General features: G+C 58.5%; 2 protein-coding genes across 16 annotated transcripts in view; one reads left to right on the top strand and one right to left on the bottom strand.

Annotated features, from left to right (window-relative positions):
- The first annotated feature begins 638 nt into the window (after positions 1-638).
- Positions 639-10,335, top strand: LDLRAD2 (low density lipoprotein receptor class A domain containing 2). Its single transcript, XM_070798588.1, has 6 exons — positions 639-1,033; positions 3,631-4,065; positions 6,795-6,926; positions 8,722-8,883; positions 9,007-9,192; positions 10,277-10,335. The coding sequence occupies exons 1-6, from the start codon at positions 943-945 to the stop codon at positions 10,333-10,335; spliced, it is 1,065 nt and encodes a 354-aa protein (XP_070654689.1). The 5' UTR covers positions 639-942.
- The window catches only part of HSPG2 (heparan sulfate proteoglycan 2), a 109,792-nt gene continuing 97,685 nt past the window's right edge, over positions 9,604-21,710 (bottom strand). For 9 of the 15 annotated variants that reach the window (XM_070777197.1, XM_070777209.1, XM_070777255.1 and 6 more), the window contains 21 exons: positions 20,713-20,822; positions 20,388-20,535; positions 20,176-20,292; positions 19,796-19,813; positions 19,447-19,558; positions 18,646-18,790; positions 18,459-18,558; positions 18,205-18,314; positions 17,956-18,064; positions 17,262-17,360; positions 16,690-16,911; positions 16,145-16,389; positions 15,313-15,484; positions 15,099-15,221; positions 14,954-15,010; positions 12,087-12,162; positions 11,934-12,012; positions 11,744-11,814; positions 11,516-11,599; positions 11,036-11,139; positions 9,604-10,883 (listed from right to left, as the gene is read on the bottom strand). In XM_070777197.1, the coding sequence (XP_070633298.1) occupies positions 10,711-10,883; positions 11,036-11,139; positions 11,516-11,599; positions 11,744-11,814; positions 11,934-12,012; positions 12,087-12,162; positions 14,954-15,010; positions 15,099-15,221; positions 15,313-15,484; positions 16,145-16,389; positions 16,690-16,911; positions 17,262-17,360; positions 17,956-18,064; positions 18,205-18,314; positions 18,459-18,558; positions 18,646-18,790; positions 19,447-19,558; positions 19,796-19,813; positions 20,176-20,292; positions 20,388-20,535; positions 20,713-20,822 (2,474 nt within the window). In that variant the 3' untranslated portion in view covers positions 9,604-10,710. The remainder of the gene's footprint in view (positions 10,884-11,035; positions 11,140-11,515; positions 11,600-11,743; positions 11,815-11,933; positions 12,013-12,086; positions 12,163-14,953; positions 15,011-15,098; positions 15,222-15,312; positions 15,485-16,144; positions 16,390-16,689; positions 16,912-17,261; positions 17,361-17,955; positions 18,065-18,204; positions 18,315-18,458; positions 18,559-18,645; positions 18,791-19,446; positions 19,559-19,795; positions 19,814-20,175; positions 20,293-20,387; positions 20,536-20,712; positions 20,823-21,710) is intronic. The other 6 variants (XM_070777214.1, XM_070777225.1, XM_070777256.1 and 3 more) reach the window with 3 other exon arrangements.

Here is a 21,710-nt window from a genome sequence, read left to right as displayed (position 1 = left end):
TACAACAAGATAGATATAAATAAGCAAAGTAATTCCCTTTGTAGCTCAGTCAGTAAAGAATCTGTCTGCAATGCAGGAGACCCGGGTTCAATTCCTGGGTCAGGAAGATCCCCTGGAGAAGGAAATGGCAGCCCACTCCAGTATTCTGCCTGGAGAATCCCATGGACAGAGGAGCCTGGTGGGCTACAGTCCATTGGGTTGCCAGAGTTAGACACGACTGATCGACTCAACCACCACCACCACCAGGAAAGCAATTTCAGTGAGCACTGAGATAAATTCAGGGACACGTGACTGAGTGACAAGGAGGGAAAGCACTAATTTAGACTGAGAAACGGTCAGGGAAATGTGGTCTGAGCAGGTGACACGTGAGCTTGAAATATGAATGACCCAGAGAAGTCAGCCATGGACCACCACATGGAGGAGGGGCAGTGCAGGCGCAGGAGCAGTAAGGCCCTGAGGCAGGAGCCCTTTGTAACAGAGCCGAGTCCTGGGCCAGCGCTCCTGCACCACTTGCTGCCTCTCTAAGGCCTTCCGAGAGGCCCGTTTGGTGTCCTGGGCCTCTCCCTTAAGCTCGGCCCTAAGATGCCAACTTCTCCAGGAAGGCAGCAGTTCTCTGAGGCTGTGGGACCCCCCTCCCAGAAGCCCTGTGGCTGAACCGGATCTGAGTTTCCTGGTTCCTGTCTGGCAGGGGATGAGCAGGCATCCTCCCCGCCTTCTCTCCCCAGGCTCCTGCCCCAGCCCCAAATCTCCATGGCAACCCTAGACACAACCCTGATCTGAAGAAGAGTCTGGAACCGGGAGCGCAAACATCTCTGGAGAGACCAGAGGAGCTGGTGCACTTGCCTCCTCTTGCTCCCTGCATCCTGCCAACCCCTCCACTGCAGTCTTCCCAAAGACCCCAAACTGCGGATTCTGTTGGTCTGCCCCACTGCTGGGCACAGGATGGCTGGGATGGAGGTCCGTCCTCCGCAGCTGCCCCAGAGGCTGCTCCTGCTGGGGGCAGCCACGCTGACTGCATCAGCTCTGCACACTGGTGAGTATGTGGGGGCTTGGCTGGGCAGGCAGGAGACTCAGGCCCACCACCCTTAGAGCCTGTTTCCCCAGTCAGCATTCACCCTGATGGGCTGGGATCCCTTGGGTTGGGGGACACTGGGAAACTCTGAGTCTGCTCTTGCCTGGCACCCCCAAATCCATCCCAGTCCCTCTGGGTGGCTGGAGCTCCAAGTCACCCAGAAGCAACGGCCTGGAGGCAGGTGGGGCAGCCCTCAGGTCTGGCACTGGGAAACGCTGTGGACTTTGGAGTCAGATGACCCTGCATTCACACACTCACTCTACCCTTGACATCACTTTTTTTTTTTTTTTGTGGCCTCACTGCAGGGCATGTGGGATCTTAGTTCCCCAACCAGGGATCAAACCTGTGGCCCCCTGCACTGGAGGCACAGAGTCTTAACCACTAGATCACCAGGGGAGTCCTGACTTCACAGTTTCTAAGTCTTCATTTCCTCAGCAGTAAAATGGGAAGAACAATAGAGCCTTGCTCCTTAAGGGACTGTTAATATTATCCATGTGAGATCAACCATGCAAGACACACAGACAGCACCCTGCGCATAGGAGGTGCTCGTGCACTCACTCTCTGAAACTCCCCCTGTCCCATGTGCCTCCAGGACAGGTTCTGCCTTTAGTAGATCTGCACAGATATGAGAAGATGCTCCTACATCCCGAGCCCTAAAGGAGAATTTCTCCCCCAAAGACCCAGATCCTGGCTTGTCCTCAAGTACTACTAGTGCCCTTACCATCACCAGAAAAGCCACCTCCTGTTCTCTCTCTCTCCTTACAAAAATCAGAGATGGCTTGAATACTTACGCATTATCTCATTAACCTTCATAACAATTCTGTACCAATGAGGAAGTTTGGGGCTGGAACAGATACCAAACTAAAGGGAACGTTTAACATAAGGACATTTATTATTTCACTTAAGAAGAGAGGCCTTAGGTGAGACCAGAATGGTTTTCAGCAGCTCAACTGTGCGAAGATCAGATCAGATCAGATCAGTTGCTTAGTCATGTCCGACTCTTTGCAACCCCATGAATCGCAGCACGTCAGGCCTCCCTATCCATCACCAACTCCCGGAGTTCACTGAGACTCACGTCCATCAAGTCAGTGATGCCATCCAGCCATCTCATCCTCTGTCGTCCCCTTCTCCTCCTGCCCCCAATCCCTCCCAGCATCTGTGCCAAGGCTCCTCCATAATGCTCATGACCTCATCCTTGCAAGATGGCTGCTGCAGCTCCGGACATCACATCCTCAGTCAATGACTTTCAAAAGCAGGAAGAAAGGGGGGCTACTCATCCCACAGGTTTCCTTCCTTTTTTTTTTTTTTTTGTTAAGGAGGAAAATCTTTCTCAGGAACCCTCAGCAAGCCTCTCCTTAAATCTTATTGGCCAGAATCAGGTCACATGCCAACCCCTAAACCTGGCAAATAGAATTAGGATTAGAAGACTTGGATTAGGCTAATGACCAGGGGGCTAACACGTTGCTCCCTGACAACTGAGGGGAACTGAGTTTCTTTAGCAAGGAGAACCAGGGAATGGCTATTGTCTGGGCAGGTGCCCAACTGTGTCTCTCCCATCCTTCCTTACACAAGATAAAACTAGCACTTCTGCAGTGCTCAGTAGGTGCTCCCCGAAGCACTACACCCACACCCATATGTGCCCACAGTCCTTTAGTTTCCACTGCAAAATACGGGAAGGTCTGACAACCAATATTGTTTTTTTAACTAACTGGCAACACCTTGACCTGAACTGATAGGAGTCTGTGTATTATCTTTATTTGTCCTGCTGCGGCTGCTGCTGCTAAGTCGCTTCAGTTGTGTCCGACTCTGTGGGACCCCATAGACAGCAGCCCACCAGGCTCCCCCGTCCCTGGGATTCTCCAGGCAAGAACACTGGAGTGGGTTGCCATTTCCTTCTCCAATGCATGAAAGTGAAAAGTGAAAATGAAGTCGCTCAGTCGTGTCCAACTCTTGGAGACCCCGTGGACTGCAGCCTATCAGGCTCCTCTGTCCATGGGATTTTCCAGGCAAGAGTACTGGAGTGGGTTGCCATTTCCTTCTCCAACTTAGGGTAAATGTTCTGTACAACTGCTCTAGAAAATGTGTTTGATCACAGAGGGCTGAGGCAGACTCCGTTTGAGGCTGTATCATCTTTCTAAAATCTGGGAAATCCTGAAACCATATCCCAAGGTGGGTTTTTTTTTTTTAGATTTTTTTTAAAATGTGGACTGTTCTTATTGAGTTTGTTACAATATTATTTGTTTTATGTTTTGTTTTTTGGGCCACCTGGCAGGTGGGATCTTAGCTCACTTGCCAGGGGTGGAACCCTGGAACCTGCCGCCCCCCCTCCCCCCGCCACCCCGACCCCCCGCCACCCCCACCTCCATTGGAGGGGGAAGTCTTTACCGCTTGGCCTCAGGGAAGTCCCTATCCTAGGGTTTCTGAATAAGAGATTGAGGACTTGAATTAAATTTTGTAGCCCTCAGAAATATTCTGAGATGGACCGATCATCTGCCCCTGGGCAGACGGCAGGGGCCAGGCCGGGCACCTCGGTTCCAGGGCCGGTCTCTCCGTTGCAGCTGACCTGGTGGACCTGTGCGGCCGGACCAGGCAGGCGGACGGGCTGCTGCTGCGCTCGCACTCCGCGTCGCGCCGCTTTTACTTCGTGGCCCCGGACATGGACTGCGGGCTCTGGGTGCGGGCGGCCGCCCCCGGCGACAGGATCCGCCTCCAGTTCCGCTTCTTCCTGGTCTACAGCCTGGCCCCGCCGTCCATGCCGCCCCCGGCGCTCAACGCCTCCGCCCCGCTGCAGGCAGACCCCTGCGCCCCCGGCTCCTACCTGCAGTTGTACGAGGGGCCGCCGGGGACGCCCCGGCCCCTGGGAGCCCCGCTCTGCGGCCTGACCATCCCGGCCCCGGTGACGACCTCCGGGGACCTCCTGGGCCTGCGCCTGGTCACCAGAGGCCGCCAGCCCCGCGTGGACTTCGTGGGCGAAGTCACCTCTTTCCGGCTGGGTGGGTTGGGGCAGTCGGCCTGGACACGGAGGGGCCTGGGCCTGCAGGAGAGAAGTGGGTGGCGCGGTCCAGACCGAGAGCCAACCGCGGGGACTTGACTTCCCGCACCTCACACTCCAGCATCCACTCCCTCATACACACGGCGCAAGCATACACCTCGTACACACGACTCCACACACCCGGCACACACAGGCTGCCAACGCACGACCCACCTGGCTTACATACGGCACTTTCGCACACACAGTTCGCATAACACACCTCATACACAGTACCACTTTGCACACTTCCAGGCAACTCACGCCCACGTATGTTCACACACCGGCTCCTCTGTCCTGAATCTGCTTCTCAGACGATTGCAGAGGGGCGGAGAGTTAGGACTCTTGGTGACTGTAAGTGGGGGAAACCTACTTAGGCAAGGAAAGGGAACTGATTGTGATATTAACAGCGATCCCTTATTGAGCATTGTCTCCCGCCCTTGGCAAGCCAGATCTCTGTTCTCACAGCAGCTCTGCTGGGTCATACTCTCCTATTGATGGATGGGAAACAGGCTCAGGGAGGTTAGGCAAAGTGCTGCCAGCCACCCCAATCACAGGCGGAACAGCAGGGCTGTAACTGCTAGAGTTGGTCCTCTGCTCACATTGAGTCAAGGCTTTAGTCCTGGCAGGTTCCCCAGGACTGGAGACACTCACTGATGCTACCCCAGACGAGCTGCCAAAGCCCAGAAATTTCCAAAACCACAGAGAAGCTTCATCGCTCTCTCTGCCAAAATAACCAGACTGGAGCATTAAATATGGGGTCGTGAGAACTTGGAGGCAAGAACAAGGGAGTCGGGGGGCTCTGAGAGCCAACCCAGGTTCACCAGGAGCTGGACCTCGACATGCCAGGCCGTCGACAGCCCTTCAACCTGAGCTGGTCAGAGAGCACGCCCTGCCATCTCCTGTGTCTCTTTGGGGCCATGACTGATGGGGCTTGGGGTCTCCTTTCTGGCTCCTGCACCAAGGGTCCTAATGTTGTTTTGCAAGAAGGTCTCACGGGCTAATTGGAAACCAACTCCTTCCCTCCCTCCCTTCTTTATTTCCTCTCTCTCCCTTTCCCCCCATGACCTTGCCCTCCTGTGAGGCGCCAGCCAGGCATGTCGCAGCTGCTCTGTGTTTAGCAGGATTGGGCTCTGAAGAGCAGGTGGCAGTGGTGAAGCTGTGTTGCAACTCTGGCTCCTTTGGATCGCTTTTTATCATATTACTGTTTGTGTTTCCGCTCATAGATATTCGCTCTGACACCTACACATCTTGTGCTTATGAGAGCATTCACTTTCATATGCATATGTAAGAAACCCAATTCAAGTTGGCTTAGGCCAAAGGAGAATTTGGGGGGCTCCTATAACTGGGATATTAAGGTGTTGGTTCAGGTATAGATGGATCCAAGAGCTCAAGAGATGCCTCCTAGGCTCTCTCTCTTTATTTTTCTCCCTTTGCTTTGGATCTGTTTGGCTTCCATCTCAGGCAACTCTAGCTCCCTCTTTCTACTTGGCAGCAAGGTGACCCTGCAGCTCCAAGAATACAGTCTGTCTTATAACTCTCACCTCAATGAAAAAAAGAGTGAGGATCTTTTCTTTTTTGGCTGTGCCGTCGTGTGGCTGGCAGGATCTCAGTTCCTGACCAGGGACTGAACCCGAGCCCCCTGCAGTGGAAATGCCAAGTCCTACCCACTGGACCGCCAGACAACTGCAGGGATCTTAAGGTTCTAGCAAAAGTCCTCAGGGTCAAATCTGATTAGTCACATGGGCCATGTGTCCATTCCCAGAACCAGGAATGGAATGCTCTGATTCCCATGCTCAGCTCTGAGCCATGGTATTGGTCAGTACTGCCTGACCCAGCTTTTTTCCGCAGAATGGGGTGCTGCATAAGCCAACCTGTCTGCCGCACCTGGGCACCAAGTCATCCCCTTTTCTCGTCCACGCGTGTGCTCATTCATTTAACAAGTATTGAGTTAGCTGCCAGGCACCAGGTGCTCTTCCAGGCTCCAGGGATTCACGCAGCCATGAGTGAAAGAGAAGTCCCTGCCTCACTTGAGCTGACATTCTAGTGGGCGAGACAGACCACAGAGAATCAAGCAAATGTGTGTCCTGCAGAGGTGGTAAGTGCTACAGGGGAACCGGAGTCAGGATAAAGGGGCGGGGGGAGGGGTGGTGTGCGGGTCTCGTGTAGGGGTGAGGGCGGTCCTTCGGGCAAGATGGCATTTGAGTGGAGACCTGAGAGGAACGAGCCGTACGGCTACAGTGCTGAGAGTGGGAGGTGCTTGGAGTGTTCCGGTCACCGGGCCCTCACACGTGCACATACACACTCACAGGCTCACACGAGCATGGGGCGGAACTCCTACCCCGCTGCTTAGATATAAGCTATGTGGCCTTGGTCTAGCGACCTAGCCTCCCTGTGCCTCAGTCTTCTCCTCTCTAAAATGGGGTTGATAACAGTATTGACCCCACAGGGTTGCTGTGAGAACTTGATGAGCTGTGATGCGAACCATGCCGGGCCTGGCATAGCAACTCCGTAAATCTTAGCCACCGTCACCCTCATCATCTTTATGATCACACCCCTGTCTCATCCATACTCTCATCTGCACGCACCTGGAAACAGCCTCTCCTGCTCACACGTCCCACATTCCCTCCCCGAAGGGCCAGACCTGCCCCGGTGCCCAGGGTCCTCATCACATGCCTCCCCTCTCTGCCACAGGATCCTGTGGTGCCTACTTCCCGTGTCGGAATGGCAGGTGCATCCCCCCGAGCCTGGTGTGCGATCGCTGGGCCATGGACAACTGTGGTGATGGCAGTGACCAGGCCTCCTGGCCACCAGCCAACTGCGGAGGTCAGTCGGGGGTGGGGCCTGGGCCCCGCCGAGCAGCTGGGATGGGAGCCGGAGGCAGGGGTGTGGCGGGAGAGGATAAGGGGAAGCAGCAGGGACTCTGTCCAGACCAGGCTGAGGACCTCAAGCCTGAGGACCAGAGGACGTTAGAGCTTGAAGATGCTGGAGGTGATCTGGTCCAGCTGCTTCCAAATGGCGTTTCAGTGGTGCTGAGGGTGCGTTCTGTCATTTCCAAGAAGAACTGACTCATTTGAAAAGACCCTGATGCTGGGAAAGATTGAAGGTGGAAGAAGGGGCCGACAGAGGATGAGATGGCTGGATGGCATCACTGACTCCATGGACATGAGTTTGAGTAAACTCCAGGAGTTGGTGATGGACAGGGAGGCCTGGTGTGCTGCAGTCCATGGGGTCACAAAGAATTGGACACGACTGAGTGACTGAACTGAACTGAAGTCATTTCCATCATGTCTGACTCTTTGTGACCCCACAGAATATAGTCTACCAGGCTCTTCCAGAATACCAGAGTCCATGGTATTCTCCAGGCAAGAATACTGGAGTGGGTTGCTATGCCCTCCTCCTGGAGACCTTCCAGACCCAGGGATTGAACCTACATCTCTTATGTCTCCTGCACTGGCAAGCAGGATTTTTTTTTTTTTTTAACCACTAGCACCACCTGGATCAGGGTTCGAACCCGTGTGTCTTGCATTGGCAGACGGATTCTTTACCACTGAGACACCAGGAAAGCCCTCCTTGAAGACATTTTTGTGTATTTTTCTCACTGTCATATCCCTTAGTCCCCAGAGCAATGCCTGGGGTATAGTAGATGATCAAAAAATACTCGTCGATTAAGTGGAAGAATGAACCTCCCTGTGCTTTCGTTTCTTTACCTGTAAACTGAGGATGATAAACTGAGGCTCTTAGATTTGTCATGAACTTTAAGTGAAATCCTGTGGGTGAAGAGCCCAGCGCAGAGCACGGTGCTGCTAGACTGTGCGTTCAGGTCCCCTCTGCTACTTCCAGTTGTGTGACCTGGGCAAGTGACTCAGCCTCCCTCTGTGCTTCAGTCCAGTTGCTCAGTCGTGTCTGACTCTTTGTGACCGCATGGACTGCAGCACGCCAGGCCTCCCTGTCCATCACCAACTCCCAGAGCTTGGTCAAACCCATGTCCATTGAGTCGGTAATGCCATCCAACCATCTCATCCTCTGTCGTCCGCTTCTCCTCCTGCCTTCAATCTTTCCCAGCATCAGGGTCTTTTCAAATGAGTCAGTGCTTTGCATCTGGTGGCCAAGGTATTAGAGTTTCAGCTTCAGCATCAGTCCTTCCAGTGAATATTCAGGACTGATTTCCTTTAGGATGGACTGGTTGGATCTCCTTGCAGTCCAAGGGACTCTCAAGAGTCTTCTCCAACACCGCAGTTCAAAAGCATCAATTCTTCGGTGCTCAGCTTTCTTTACAGTTCAACTCTCACATCCATACATGACCACTGGAAAAGTATAGCTTTGACTAGATGGACCTTTGTTGGCAAAGTGATGTCTCTGCTTTTTAATATGCTGTCTAGGTTGGTCATAACTTTTCCAAGGAGTAAGTGTCTTTTAATTTCATGGCTGCAGTCATCATCGGCTGTGATTTTGGAGCCCAGAAAAATAAAGTCTGTCCCTGTTTCCACTGTTTCCCCATCCATTCCTTATCAGTAAAATAAAAATGCTAACACTTGCTCAGAGGTTTTAGGAGGATTAAATGAGACATAATCATTTAATCATCAAATCTCAGTGTGTTGGTGGTTATTTCCCCCTTCAGCTCCCTCTCCAGAGTCCAGCCAGGAGGGGAATACAGATGACAGTACCTCCCAAACCCTGACTCCCTCTGCAGCTCTCCCGTCTTCAGGCCCACTGGGGACGGCAGCTGAGATGAGCCCACCAGCCCACTGGGACCCTGCCCGACAGGGTGTAGCTCTGGAAGGTAGGTGGCTCTTGGTTACCACCCACTGTCGCTGTATCCACCGAGATCATACTTGTCCCGCTCCAGGGATGGGCAGGGGGCAGCAGGCCCGGGCCAAGGCCTGAGTGGACTCTCTTTCTGCAGGGCCCCGGCTGCAGGGGGTGGCGCTGGCCTCCTCGCTGTCCCTAGCCTCTGCTGGCCTCCTCCTGGGCCTCCTCTGGTGCTGCTGCTTCTCCGGCCAGCTGGCCTGCCGGGCCCGGGCCCGTGGCCTCTGCTGCACCATCTGTTACACGTGTCCTGGCCAAGTGGCCCCTGGGGGGCTGCGGTCGAGTGAGCCAGCCTTCCAGCATCAGGGGGTGCATTCCTAGAGAGGCTTCGGGCATCGGAGGGAAGAGAGTGGGCTCTGGGATCGGACGGTCCCCGGGTTCTGCCCCCGCCCCCACCCCCAACAGGGCTGTCTACCTCTGAGCCCTCGAGACTCAGTCTGCCCCTCTGGAAGATGGGACGATTTCTGCCTCGGAGGGTCATGCTGAAGGCCACTGGGACAGTTGGCCCTGCAGCTTGTTTTGGCAGCTGGCACTCTGCTGGATCCACGAGGGGCAGGGAGCAGGGGCCTCGTGCGCCTGAAGCTGTCTCACTGCAACCCTGGACCTCGCTGGTCCATCCTGCTTGGGCCCACCCCGGCCCACCCTCAGGGACCACGAGTCCCGCTTGAATCAAAGACACAGGAGACAACAGCCCTGGCGGGGATAGCACCGTTTATTAAGAAAGATCAAGACAAAGACCACAGGAGGGCCCCTTCTAGGACACAGGGGCCAGGCGTCCCGGCCCCACGTCTGGGGGCTGCTGGCGGGGCGGGCGCGTGCCTCCAGGCGGGCCCTCGGGCGCCCACAGACGGGGCAGGACAGGCACATCCCCTCCCTGCCCCTCCCAGTCATGTGTCCCAGCTCCCCGCACCCAAGGCACTTACTCTTTCTGACCACCAAGGCCTCTTCCCCCCATGTCCCCTGGGCCTTCACTTCCAGATCCGTGGGGGGGGACGTGGCCTGGTGCGGGCAGGAAGCCCCTCTCAGTGTGGGGCTCTGCCTGTAGCAGCTCCTGGTACGAGTGGGCTGGAGTTTCCCTTGCAGCCCCTTGAGGGCAAGGGGGCCCTGGGCTAGGTGTGGGGTTGGTGGGGAGGGGGCGATGCAGGCCAGGAGGGCTTGGTGGGAAGGGGAGGCTGCCAGGGGCCGGGGGCCCAGCTGGTCTGATAGGGGTGGAACGGGGCTGGGACGTGGGCTGGTGGGGGGGATTGGGGGCTGCCTGCCCAGGGGTGAGCTGCCTTTTGCTCCACAGTTGGCACTAAAGAGCCTTCCCAACCCAGAGGAGGATGGCCAAGGCCAATTGATGCCCTCCGCTCCGGGTATCTGGTGAGGCTCCAAGGTGGCTGGCAAGGTGCCGGGCTGGAAGCCGATGTCGGCTCCACAGAAATGAGGGCCACCGCCCCGAGGCTGAACAAACGGGCGGCCCAGCACTGCCTTGGGGGGGGCTCTGTTGGTGGGGGCGGTTCTGACCCCACTGAGCCACTGCGCCTAACCCCGAGTCCTGGTGGCCCCCCGAGGCACCGGCTCTGGTGCAACCTGCTGTGCCCACAGCCTGTGGCTCTGCCCAGGTGTGTTTGTGGGTGGGGGCGGGAGGACGTGACGTGCCCACCCTCCAGTCCAGCCCAGGGCAGTAGCAGCAAAGCGTGGCATCGCCTCGGTTTCTTACAAAATATTCATCATCATCATCATAATAATATTAATAATAATATAGTCGCCGTTGCGGGGCTGGGGTGCGGCCCAGGAGTCCGTGCGGGGCAGGCAGGGCCTACGAGGGGCAGGGGCGTGTGTTGGCCCCTGCCTGGGCACGGTGCTGCATGTCTACTGGCTGCGGGGGCGGGCCGCCGGGCCGGGCGGAGTGCAGCACCAGGTTCTTGATGCAGCCCGTGATGCCCGAGGAGAACCTGCCCCCGGTCAGCACGGCCACGTTGGGGGCTCCGCCTGCGGGGTGGGGGGAGAGGGCGGGCCCATCAGCTCCAGGAGCCCCGGGAGGGGCTCCAGCTCTGCTGGGGGGTGCAGGGGCCCCCAGTTCCCCCTCAGCACCCAGAGGAGCAGGGCCCCAGCCTGCCCCGAGGCCGGCCTTCAGGACTTACCGACGTAGATGCTGCCCTTGGTGTTGACCGCCACGTTCGGGCCTGGGGACTGGCCGCTCACCAGCTCCTCTCCATCCACCTGGATGGAGCCTCTCTGGCCCTCTCTGCATCGGAACGGGAGTCCGGCCCTCACCCGCTATTCCTCGTCCTCCCCAGCCCCATGAGGGTCCCCTCCCTTTATGACAGAGAGGTCCGCCTCCTGCTCCCCAAGCTTTTTCCTGTTCCCCAACCCCCGGCTGGGTGAGAGATCTGGCGCCACACACACAGCTTCCGAGCACCCCACCCGGATTTCCCCCATCCCCTGGGGTGCTCGTGTGCCCATCCCCGCCCGCTGTCCTGGAAGTCTGTGCTCTGGGTGGTGATCGCCCCGCTGACCCCGCCCTCAAATTCTGTCTCCCCAGAGCTCAATGCCTGCCCCCTCCATGTGATGGGGGAACTCTGGCCCCTCACCCCAGTGCCCGGGCGGGGGGGCTCCCTTACCGCAGCGCCGTCACACGATGCCACTCGCCATCGTTAATGGGGTCTTCGGAGACCAGGCGGGCCTCCCCGCTGCCCAGCTGGTAGCTGCAGGCACACAGGCCCCAGAGGGCGTGAGCAGGGGGTGGGACTGGAGTGGGGGAGTTGGGGGTGTGGCTGGGGAGGGGACCGGAGGGAAAGCCAGTGAAGGAAAGGGGGGTGAGGGAAGGGAGAGGAGGGGCCGGGACCCACCTGAAGACGAGGTGCCCGTCCTGAAGCCCAAGACTGATGAAGTCCTTGCCTCGGCCGGACTGTCCCGTCTCCTGCCAGGGAAACACAGCGTCTCTGTGGCCCCAGCGGCTGTGGCCACCCCCTTTCTCTCTTCCCCGGCCACCAAGAGGCTGGGGAGCCTGAGGCCCCGGGCCGGACGCCCCACACTCACCTCGCCCTGCCAGACCAGGAGGCCGCTGGCAGTGCTGGTCCGAACCTCCAGCTCGATGGTCTCAGGCACCTCGGGGAGGCTGCGGTGGAGAAAGAGGGTGAGGGGGCAGAAGTCCCACCCCGGGCCCACAGACCTTCCCAACACTGGTCTTACCTCCTGGAGAAGATGCGGCCCGGGAGAGCGAGGAAGCCGTTGTCATAGAAGTAGGCTCCGTACTGCCCGGGGGCATCTGTGGAGGGGCAGTGGGGGCGATGCTGGGAGCCCCGCCCACCCCCATGGAGCATCCATCCCGCACAGGTACCCCTGACCTCTGTCTCCATCCCGACCTGTACTGCTCCTAAGGGGCTCTGAACCTGCGGCCCCTGGGGACCTAGGGGGCTGTGGGCAGAATTCAGGGGGCTCTGAACTTGGCTGGGAAAAGATTACAGTTCTGGCCTTGCTCACTTCTCCCTGAAGGTTAGCCGCTGCTTCAATTACGCAGGTAGGAGATACATTGAAGGTGACTCGGTCACCAGCGGGAGATTTCCTCACCCCCGTGGGGTAGTTACAAGCACTTAAAAACATTGTTTATGCTTATTGCAACTGTGGTAGCTGTTGGGACTAACAACCCTAAATCTTGTAGTTAATGGTTAATAAAGAAGCAAAAAATGTAAATGTTTTGATGAAAGTGAAAGGGTGAGTCACTCAGTCATATCCAACTCTTCACAATCTCATAGACTGTAGCCCACCAGGCTCCTCTGTCCATGGGATTCTCTAGGCGAATACTGGAGTGGGTTGCCATGCCCTTCTCCAGGGGGTCTTCCCAACCCAGGGATCGAACCTGGGTCTTCTGCACTGTGGGTGGATCCTTTACCACCTGAGCCACCCGGGAAGCCCTTTGATAACCTTGTTTCAGGACAATTGAAATTCATTTGAAATCCTACGTGCTTGATTCATTCTGTGCGGTCAACAGGTAGGGTGATCACCCATCCCTATTAACCGGTTCCTGTTCTGGTTCTTTTTTTTGGCTGTGATGGGTCTTCCCTGTGGCCCTCAGGCTCTAGAGCGCACAGGCTCGGTAGCTGCAGCGTGTGGGCTTAGCTGCTCCAAGACATGTGGGATCCTAGTTCCCCGACCAGGGATTGAACCCACGTTCCCTGAATTGCAAGGAGGATTCTTAACCGCGGGACTGCCAGGGAAGTCCCCTGTCCTGTTTTAGCTCTGCAAGTCCCTCATTCCCAGAAGTCTCTCAGCCCTGAGCAGACTGGGGCAGCTGGTCACCCAGGTCAGTAGCACGTAACGGTTCTGAACCCTTGAGTTCCCTCCATCTTACAGACGGGGAGACAGGCTTAGGGTGAGGGACTTGCCCAGGAAGTGGGAAGCTGGATGGCAGCCCAGATCTTAAGGCTGCATCACCCACCCTGTGTGTGTGGCTATAACATTCCCAACCCTACCTGCTCAAAGCCATTCCATAGCAGCGCTGGCCCCTGAGGCCTGGCAGCTACCAGGGTAGGGGACACATCAGCGGCCTCCACCAGCTGATGAAGTGAGCAGCTAACAGTTACCGAGCACCTACTGTGTGCCAGTTACAGGGCAGGAAGTTTCACATCATCCAGCTACAAACATAATTTTTAACTGGATCCATGTCACAACCCTATGTCTTTGCTACAATTCACAAAAGCTAATATTCTGCATTTTTTATACTCTTGAGAGTCCCTTGGACAGCAAGGAGATCAAACTGATCAATCTTAAAGGAAATCAACCCTGAATATTCACTGGAGGGACGCGTGCTAAAGTTGAAGCTCCAATACTTGGGCCACTGATGCGAGGAGCTGACTCACTGGAAACAACCCTGATGCTAGGAGAGACTGAGGGTTGTAGAAGGGGGCAGCAGAGGGTGAGATGGTTGGATGGCATCACTGTCTCAATGGACATGAGCTTGAGCAAGCTCTGGGAGATGGTGAAGGGCAGGGAAGCCCGGCCTGCTGCAGTTCATGGGGTCACAAGGAGTCGAACAGGACTTAGGGACTGAATGACGACAATATTCTGTGTCTGCTGTGGGCCAGGCATCGTTTGAAGCGTTTTAAATACAGTAAAGAATTTTATCCTCACGCTAAATTTTTTCCAAAGTTTTGTGGAAGGATGTTGCTTCTTTCTATTTAATACATGAGGAAACTGAGGTACAGAGAGGTTAAGTGACTCACCCAAGTCACACAGGCAGGAAGTGGCAGGGCTGGGATTTGAATCCAGGCCCTTACCCACTAGACCACCACCTCTCCAACTGTATTAGTGATAAGTAAGATATGTATCTAGAAATCAGGTAGCACAAGCCCCGTAAATGATGTTCAATAAATACATTTTTAAATTGGAGTGTGACTGCTTTACAATGTTAGGTTAGCTTCTGCTGTAGCGCCAAGTGAATCAGCTGTATGTACACTTACATCCCTTCCCTTTTGGACCGCCCCTCCCCCACCATCCCACCCATCCAGGTCTTCACAGAGCACGGAGCTGAGCCCCCCGCGCTATACCGCAGGCTCCTACCAGCGCTTTTTATGGTACACATGGTAGTAAAATCATCATCATTGCTTTTAAACAAACTGTGGAATGCTCGAGAACGAGGGTCCTGCCTTATGCATCGGACATTTACTGCTCCCGGGCAGGTACGGGCACACGCATGCCCTTGTTGCTTTATGCGTGAATACAGAGCAGAGAACGGAAGTGAGAGGAGTGTGCGGTCACCCAGCCTGCAAACACAGGGCAGACCCGGTGCTAGGCAGCTCGTCTCTCCTATGCTGTCTCTGCCCAGGGAGCCTCTCACCTGCTCGTCTCTCCTTATGCTGTCTCTGCCCAGGGAGCCTCTCACCTGCTCGTCTCTCCTTATGCTGTCTCTGCCCAGGGAGCCTCTCACCTGCACCGGTTTTATTTAGAGGCCAGGATGGAGCAGTGAGGGCGGTGGGTCACTGGAAGAGGAGCTGAGAGACCCAGAGTCTGGGAAGGACAAGTCTGCTCAGCTCCTCTGGCTGTTTATGCCCAGTACATACCGTTGCCCCCGCTGCCTTCAAGATGCCAGTCGGACTCCACCAGGCCGTGTGCAGAGCCTGTGGGGAGAGGCAGGCTCTGGTCAGTGGGCTGTCTCCAGCCCCTGGAGCCCCGAGGGGGAAGACGGAGATAAGTCGGGGTGCTTACTGTGTTGGCAGCGTGGGCCTGAAAAGCCGGGGGGACAGAGGCAGTGGGTGCCCTGGCAGGTGCCCCCGTGTAGACAGGGCTCGTGGAGCTGGCAAGGGTTCTCCTCGTGCTCACAGAGGTCTCCTGTGGGTCGGGGCAAAGTTGAGTGGGCAGGGGCCGGAGCGGGCGCTGCCCACCCTGTGCCCCCTCTCTCCCAGCCCAGGGGCTCCCCCACCTTTGAAGCCATCTCGACACAGACACTGGAACTCGTACTCGCCCGCGGGCATGCACGTGGCACCGTGGCGACAGGGCTGGCGCTCACACGGCGAGCTGTCATAGCACTGCCCGACGCCCTGGCTGCCCAGGAAGCTGTAGGTGAGGTCCAGCCGCTTTCCGTTCACTGACACCTGTAGGCACAGGCACACAGAGGGACCTGAAGAACGCAGCGGGCAGAGGCACGGGTGTGCCAGCAGACGGAGGGCATCAGGGGACCCCAGGCTCCAACCTGAGCAGTGAGGTGGGAGACTAGGGCAGGGAAAGTGTGAAAGTTGCTCAATCGTGTGTCCGACTGTTTGCGACCCCATGGACTATACAGTCCATGGAATTCTCCAGGCCAAAATACTGGAGTGGGTAGCCTTTCCCATCTCCAGGGGATCGTCCCAACCCAGGGATCGAACCCGGGTCTCCTGCATTACAGGCGGACTCTTTACCAGCTGAGCCACCAGGGAAGCCCAAGAATACTGGAGTGGGTAGCCTTTCCCTTCTCCAGGGGATCTTCCCAATGCAGGGATCGAACCCAGGTCTCCCGCATTGCGGGCAGATTCTTTACCAGCTGAGCCACCAGGGAAGGAGGAACAGAGTCCAGGGCCTGCTGTGCGCCCGGGAAACACCCATCACGGCGGTCCCGCCTCGGGACGACTTTTGAAAGCAGGTGCAACCATCCCATTTCACAGAGGAGGAAACTGAGGCTCGGAGGGGGAAGTGTCCAGCCCCCAGCGCCCGGGGCTGACTGCAGACGAAGCGAGACTGCCCCGCCTTCCCTGTTGGTGGTCGGGAAGCCTGCTCACCTCACCCACACAGCCGTGGAAGTGGGCGCTCACGTTGGTGGCCGGGGGCAGCTGCACGGCTGGCTCCACGCCGCCCAGGTAGAGCAGGGTGTGCAGGTTGAGGCCCTGGCTCTTGCCAGGTGAGGAGCGCAGCACGGGCCGCCCGCCGTTCACCTGCAGGCTGCCATCCTTGTTGAGACGCTCTGCAGACACGTGGTGCCAGCGGCCCAGGGCCAGCGGCTCGGCGCTCCGCAGGACAGCCAGGCCTGGGGAGGACGCCGGGCAGTGTTGGCACGTGGATGGGCCCCCCTGCCCTGGCCCACCCCGCTGCGGGAATTTGAGCAGGCACAGAACCTCCTTCAGCCTCTCTGTGCCTCCTGAGGAACCCCCAAAGAGGTCTAGGGACTCGAATCGAGTCAGACAGAGAAGGATGCAAAGATCAGGGGTCTCCTGTTGGTCTGACTTCAGAATTTATTCCTCCTGCCTCTTGGGGCCCCGGAGGGCCCGGGGAGTGGGGCATGGAGCCCGGTGCCCACAGCCTGTCTGTGTTTGGTATCTGCACTCACCCGAGCCCAGCTCGTATCGGAACTCCAGGTGGCCGCCGACCATCGCCAGGGACACGAAGTCCTCCACCGGCCCGCTCTTCCCTCCACTGAACAGCAGCACCCCGTCGGGCGCCAGCGGCTTGAACTCCACATCCAGGCGCAGCTCGTGGTGTGTGTTGGTGAGAGCGGGCAGTGCCAGGTAGGAGTCCGTGCCCGACAGGGAGGGGGTGGTCACGGTCACACCTGCGGCAGCCACAGCTCAGCTGGGGCAGTGGGAACCCCGAGGTCCTGGGGGGCTCCGAGCAGGTAGCCTTCCTCCAGGACCCCTGCTCACCCCCACTGTCTAGTCTCAGAGGCTGGGGACCCATTGGGCAGTGGCTGCAGCAGTGGCCTTGAGACTCCCTGCCCCCTGGCGCTGCAGAGCAGGCTGGTCTCCCATCAGATCGGGTTCCTCTCTGGGGCCCTTACTTAAGGAATTCAGGCTCCGGAATAACTGCATCATCCACAGGATCCGTCAGGGCCTCAGGGTGCCCTGCCCAGCTCCCCCTGTCCTCCCTGGGATCCCTGGGGTCTCAGGCCCCCGCTCTGCTTACCTTCCTCACACCTCATCCCTGAGCGGCCCAGGTGGCAGCGGCAGGTGTAGCCGTGGCCGTCGGGCCGGTTCACACACGTGGCGTCGGGTCCACAGGCCTCTGGGGGTGGGGGACACAGTGGGCAGTGAGGTGGGAGGGATATGGAGGTGTCCAGGGAGAGAGAGAGGGGTCCTGATGCCAGGGTTCTACCTACTGCAGCCAGGGCCTCGGCTGGTTAGCCCAGCCAGCCCAGGAGGGCTGCGTGGGGAGACGGGGGAGGGGGAAGGGACTTAGGCCAGGGGGCTAGCAAGGCGGAGTGAGCCCGTGACTCCAGGTGTTGTTCCTGGAAGACTGCACCCGCCCGCGCTATGGTGTGGGGGTGAGGAGTCCCTGGGAGGCGGGGGGTGGGGTGAGTGCCCTGGTAACAGGTGGTAGATACCCAGGAGCGGTGATGGGGGCCAGGGGCCGTGCCTGGGTGCAGCGAGTGGGGTGAGGCCTTGGGTGGCAGAGATGCGAGGCGGAGGGGAATTGGTGTAAGCAGTGATCGAAGTCAGAAGCCAGGAAGGTCTAAGTACTTGGGGGAGGACCCACGAGCATGGTGAGTACTCAACCGCTGGGGGGGCAGGGGGTGGTTGAGGGTGGGTATGGAGGCGCAGTGACAGGCAGAGGGAATAGGCTGGCGTGGCAGCCACGAACGGGGCAGGTGGGTACCCACCTGGGTGGCAGTGCAGGGCCTGTGAGTGCTCACAGCGGCTCCCGGTGAAGCCAGCTGGGCACACACACACGTAGCTGCTGCTCTCCGAGTCCTGGCACTGGCCCCCGTTCTGCGAGGCAACCCCCAAAGGTCAGGCCAAGGACACCCTGGCCTTCCCCTGCTTCCCACGGGGTTCGGGAGCGGGGTTCCGTCACGGCCAAGGGCAGTGGCTAGGGGCAGCCGGGAGGAGGGTGCGGCCTCGAGGGTCACCTGGCAGGGCCGGTCCCGGCAGGTGGGGCAGTGGGAGATGCCATGCGCCGTGAGGTTGAGGTCGTGGAAGACGATCTCCTCGCCTTGGATGCGCAGCTCTCGGACACAGCCTGGGGGTGGGGCGGGCGGACAGGATGAGCCAAGGTGGGGGTGCCCGGAGGCCCAGGTGACCACGTCCTCCTGGGTGACCACTGGCTCGGCCAGCCCGGGGGGAGGTCTGGCCAGGGCTGCAGGCGGGGGGCAGGGGGGCTCACCTATGAAGCCGCTGCTCAGCCCCGCCTTGGGGATGGCGCCGTAGTCGGGATAGCCGCCCAGGTAGAGCTCCTCATTCAGGTCCAAGCCCTGGAACTTGCCCTGGGCAGAGGGGACATGGGGAGTGGCAGCCGGGCTGGGCGGAGGTGGGAGAGGGGCCAGGCCTAGGGGGACGGGGCTGGGTCTCACCTGCGAGGTGCCATTGACCGGCGCCAGGCTGCCCACGATCAGGGAGCCCTGGGTGAGGCTTCGCAGTAGGGTCACGGTGTGGAACTGGCCCAGGGCCAGCGGCGTGGGGTGGCGGATGGTAGCCATGCCCGAGCCTGCGTCAAACCTGCTCCGCGGGGCAGGGGTAAGGGGACAGGGCAGGAGAGAGAGAACGTGGGGTCTGTAGGGAGGGCCCCAGGCAAAGGGGTCGACGCCACTGACCGCCTCCCCGCCCGCCCTACCCCTGCCCCTCCCCAAGCCTTCTCCCCCTTACACTGTTCCCTGGGAGCTTGTCCAGAGCCGCCCCTGGGGCTCCAAGTGTGCATGGCTCCAGGCCCCTGCAGCCTAGCATGTGGCCTCACTGCTCGTCTGAGGACCCTCTCTGCGATCACGTTTCTTTCCTTCTTAGTTTGCGGCTGGTGTCCCCCAACCGGGACATTACATTCCCACAAGGACCAGAATTTGATCCGTTGTGTTTATCTCTCTATTGGTGCCCGGCACACATTCAGAAATGACTGCTGAATGAATGAATGAATGAATGAAGGAGTTCTGGCCAACAGCCTTGCCCTGGAAGGTAGCTCTCAGCATCGCTGAGTGTTCAAGCTGCAGTTTTGTGCAGGTCAGAGGCTGGTTCCTCCACCACCGGCCAGTAGGCTGTGCTGACCCTGGCAGAACGGAGGTCATCAAGGATAACAGCCACATCTCCTTCCAGAATGCCCCTGATCGAAAGTCCTGCAGTCTAGTCCCCCAGCCCCCATAAATGGGGAGGGTGAGGGTTCTCACCGGAACTCGGGCCTCCCGCCCACGAGGCCGAAGGAGATGAAGTCGGGCTGCCTGTTGGCCAGGTTGGCAGGGCTCCCTGGGATCTGCTTCTGCCCGTTGTATAGCAGCATCCCTGGCGGGCACAGCTGTATGAGGGCCTCCCCGTCCACGCCCCCACCCCACTGCCCCCACCCCAAGCTGGGGAGCCCGCCCCTCCCTCGGGCACACCCCACGCAGCCAGGGCATCTCACTCTCAGGACAGGACCTCAGATAGAAGGGCCTTGCTGAGAGTCCCTAGAAAGAAGCTGAACTTGCTCCACTTATGAGGGAGGGTCAATCTGAAGAAGGAGCGGGAGGCAGAGAGACTCACCGGAGTAGAGAAGAAGGCCTGGACAGTGCAAGTCAGAGACCCGTAAGAGGAGGGAGGAGACAGATGAGAGAGAGAGAGAGAGAGAGAGAGAGAGAGAGAGGAGGAAAGGGTGAGGGGGGGAGGAGGGAGGCAGAGCGGAGGTGGGGCAGGAGGGTGGGGGCAGTCGCATCATGGCAGACTTGGAGGCAGGAGGCTTGGGTATAGGCATCTCAGAGGAGTGGATGGAGAAGCAAGGCGGAGGAGAGAGCCAGAGAGGGGGGGCCCGGCAGGTCTGGGGGCCCCGGGACAGGGGGGTCCGAGGACCAGCGGCTGCCAGGGCTGGTGCCACGCTGGCAGGGACTGCGGAGATCCCCAGCGTCAGCTCCGCTCCCGCGGCTCACCATCCGCGGAGTCCGGCCGGAAGGTGATCTTGATCTCAAACTTCCTGTAGGCGTCCTTGATGGTGGGCAGCGGCAGGAAGGAGTAGGGGGTCTGCGTGAAGTAGGGCACCACGCGCTCTGCGGGCAGAAAGCACAGTTCCAGACCACACTCCCCCGGGCGGGGGCAGGGTGCGGCCGCTCCCCCGGCGGGGGTTGGGGGTGTGTGGTCTCACCTGGCACCTGCAACTGGGCGAAGGCCTTGACCTTGCCCTGGCGGTTGGTGGCAGTGCAGACGTACGTGCCCGCATCCTGGGGCTGGACCGAGGGCAGCAGCAGCATGTGGTTCTCTAGGCGGCTGTCGGGCGGCAGGTTCCCGTCCAGCTGCAGACACACCAGCACTGTGAGCCCGGCTGCGGCCAGCACCTCCGTGGGGCCTGCCTCCCAGCCCCAGCCTGAGGCCCCCTCCCTCAGACCCGGAGCGCGGACTCTGGGCCAAGCCTGAGGGTCCTGGGGACACGCCACTCAGGCAGACCTGCCGGCCCCCTGCCCTGCAGTTACCTTGCTCCAGGTGATTTCAGGAGCGGGGTAGCCAGAGACCATGCAAGGGAAGACAGCTGTAGAACCCGCGGGCACGCGGACCTCAGGGGGCGTTGAGATCTGGGGCAAGGCTGAGAGGAAGGAGGGGGACGCAGGCTGTCAGCCTGATGGCGGCCCCTGCCTGACTTGTTTAATCCTCACGCCTTCCCTGGGAGGGAGGCACTGTCTCCCCGTTTCACAGATGAGGGAGCTGCGGCTGGGAGGCAAAGGAGCCGTTCACTCCTGGCTGCAACGATGGAACCTGGCAGAGCCAGGGCTTGGGGACATGTCCAACTGACTCCACAGACTGAACCTCGAAAACCCACCGGGCTGGAACATTGTGCAGCCCTTGAGGGACCTGAAAAGGGGGTACTAGGGCAGCGGGGGTGAGTTTGGGGGCGAGTCAGAGGGCCTGGGGTGAAAAGGAATAGCTTTTGAAGAACACACAGATTATAACTGCCTGGCATCATCTATGCCCGTGTTTCAGTTCTTTGTTTTAATTTTAAAATCTTTAATCTTTTTTGCCATGCCACGTGGCATGTGAGATCTCAGTTCCCTGACCAGTGGACTGAACCCTCACGCCTGGTAGTGGAAGCATGAAGTCTTAACCACTGGGCCACCAGGGAAGCCTCAAGTTTTACTGTCTCGTATATCTGCTTTGTGTCTGTGTTGTCTCTGCCATCAGTGTGGGCTACAGGCGCTCCTCACAGAGCAGGCAGTCCTTCAGGTGAGGACTACGTGTCTGATTTTCTCCTGATGCCCCATGGTACAGGTTTCCCTGCGAGTTCCAGCTGCCCCAGAGGACCACTCACGTCTATCCCCTGCTGCACCTGCTTGTTAGGAAAAGTGAAAGTGAAAGTGGCTCAGTCGTGTCCAACTCTTTGTGACCCCATGGACCATACAGTCCATGGAATTCTCCAGGCCAGAACACTGGAGTGGGTAGCCTATCCCTTCTCCAGGGGATCTTCCCAACCCAGGAA

This window comes from Bos indicus, chromosome 2 (assembly GCF_029378745.1).
Source record: "Bos indicus isolate NIAB-ARS_2022 breed Sahiwal x Tharparkar chromosome 2, NIAB-ARS_B.indTharparkar_mat_pri_1.0, whole genome shotgun sequence".
Classification (NCBI taxonomy): Eukaryota; Metazoa; Chordata; class Mammalia; order Artiodactyla; family Bovidae; genus Bos; species Bos indicus.
Note: the sequence above shows the minus strand (reverse complement) of the source record. Positions and strands in the feature narration are given on the sequence as shown.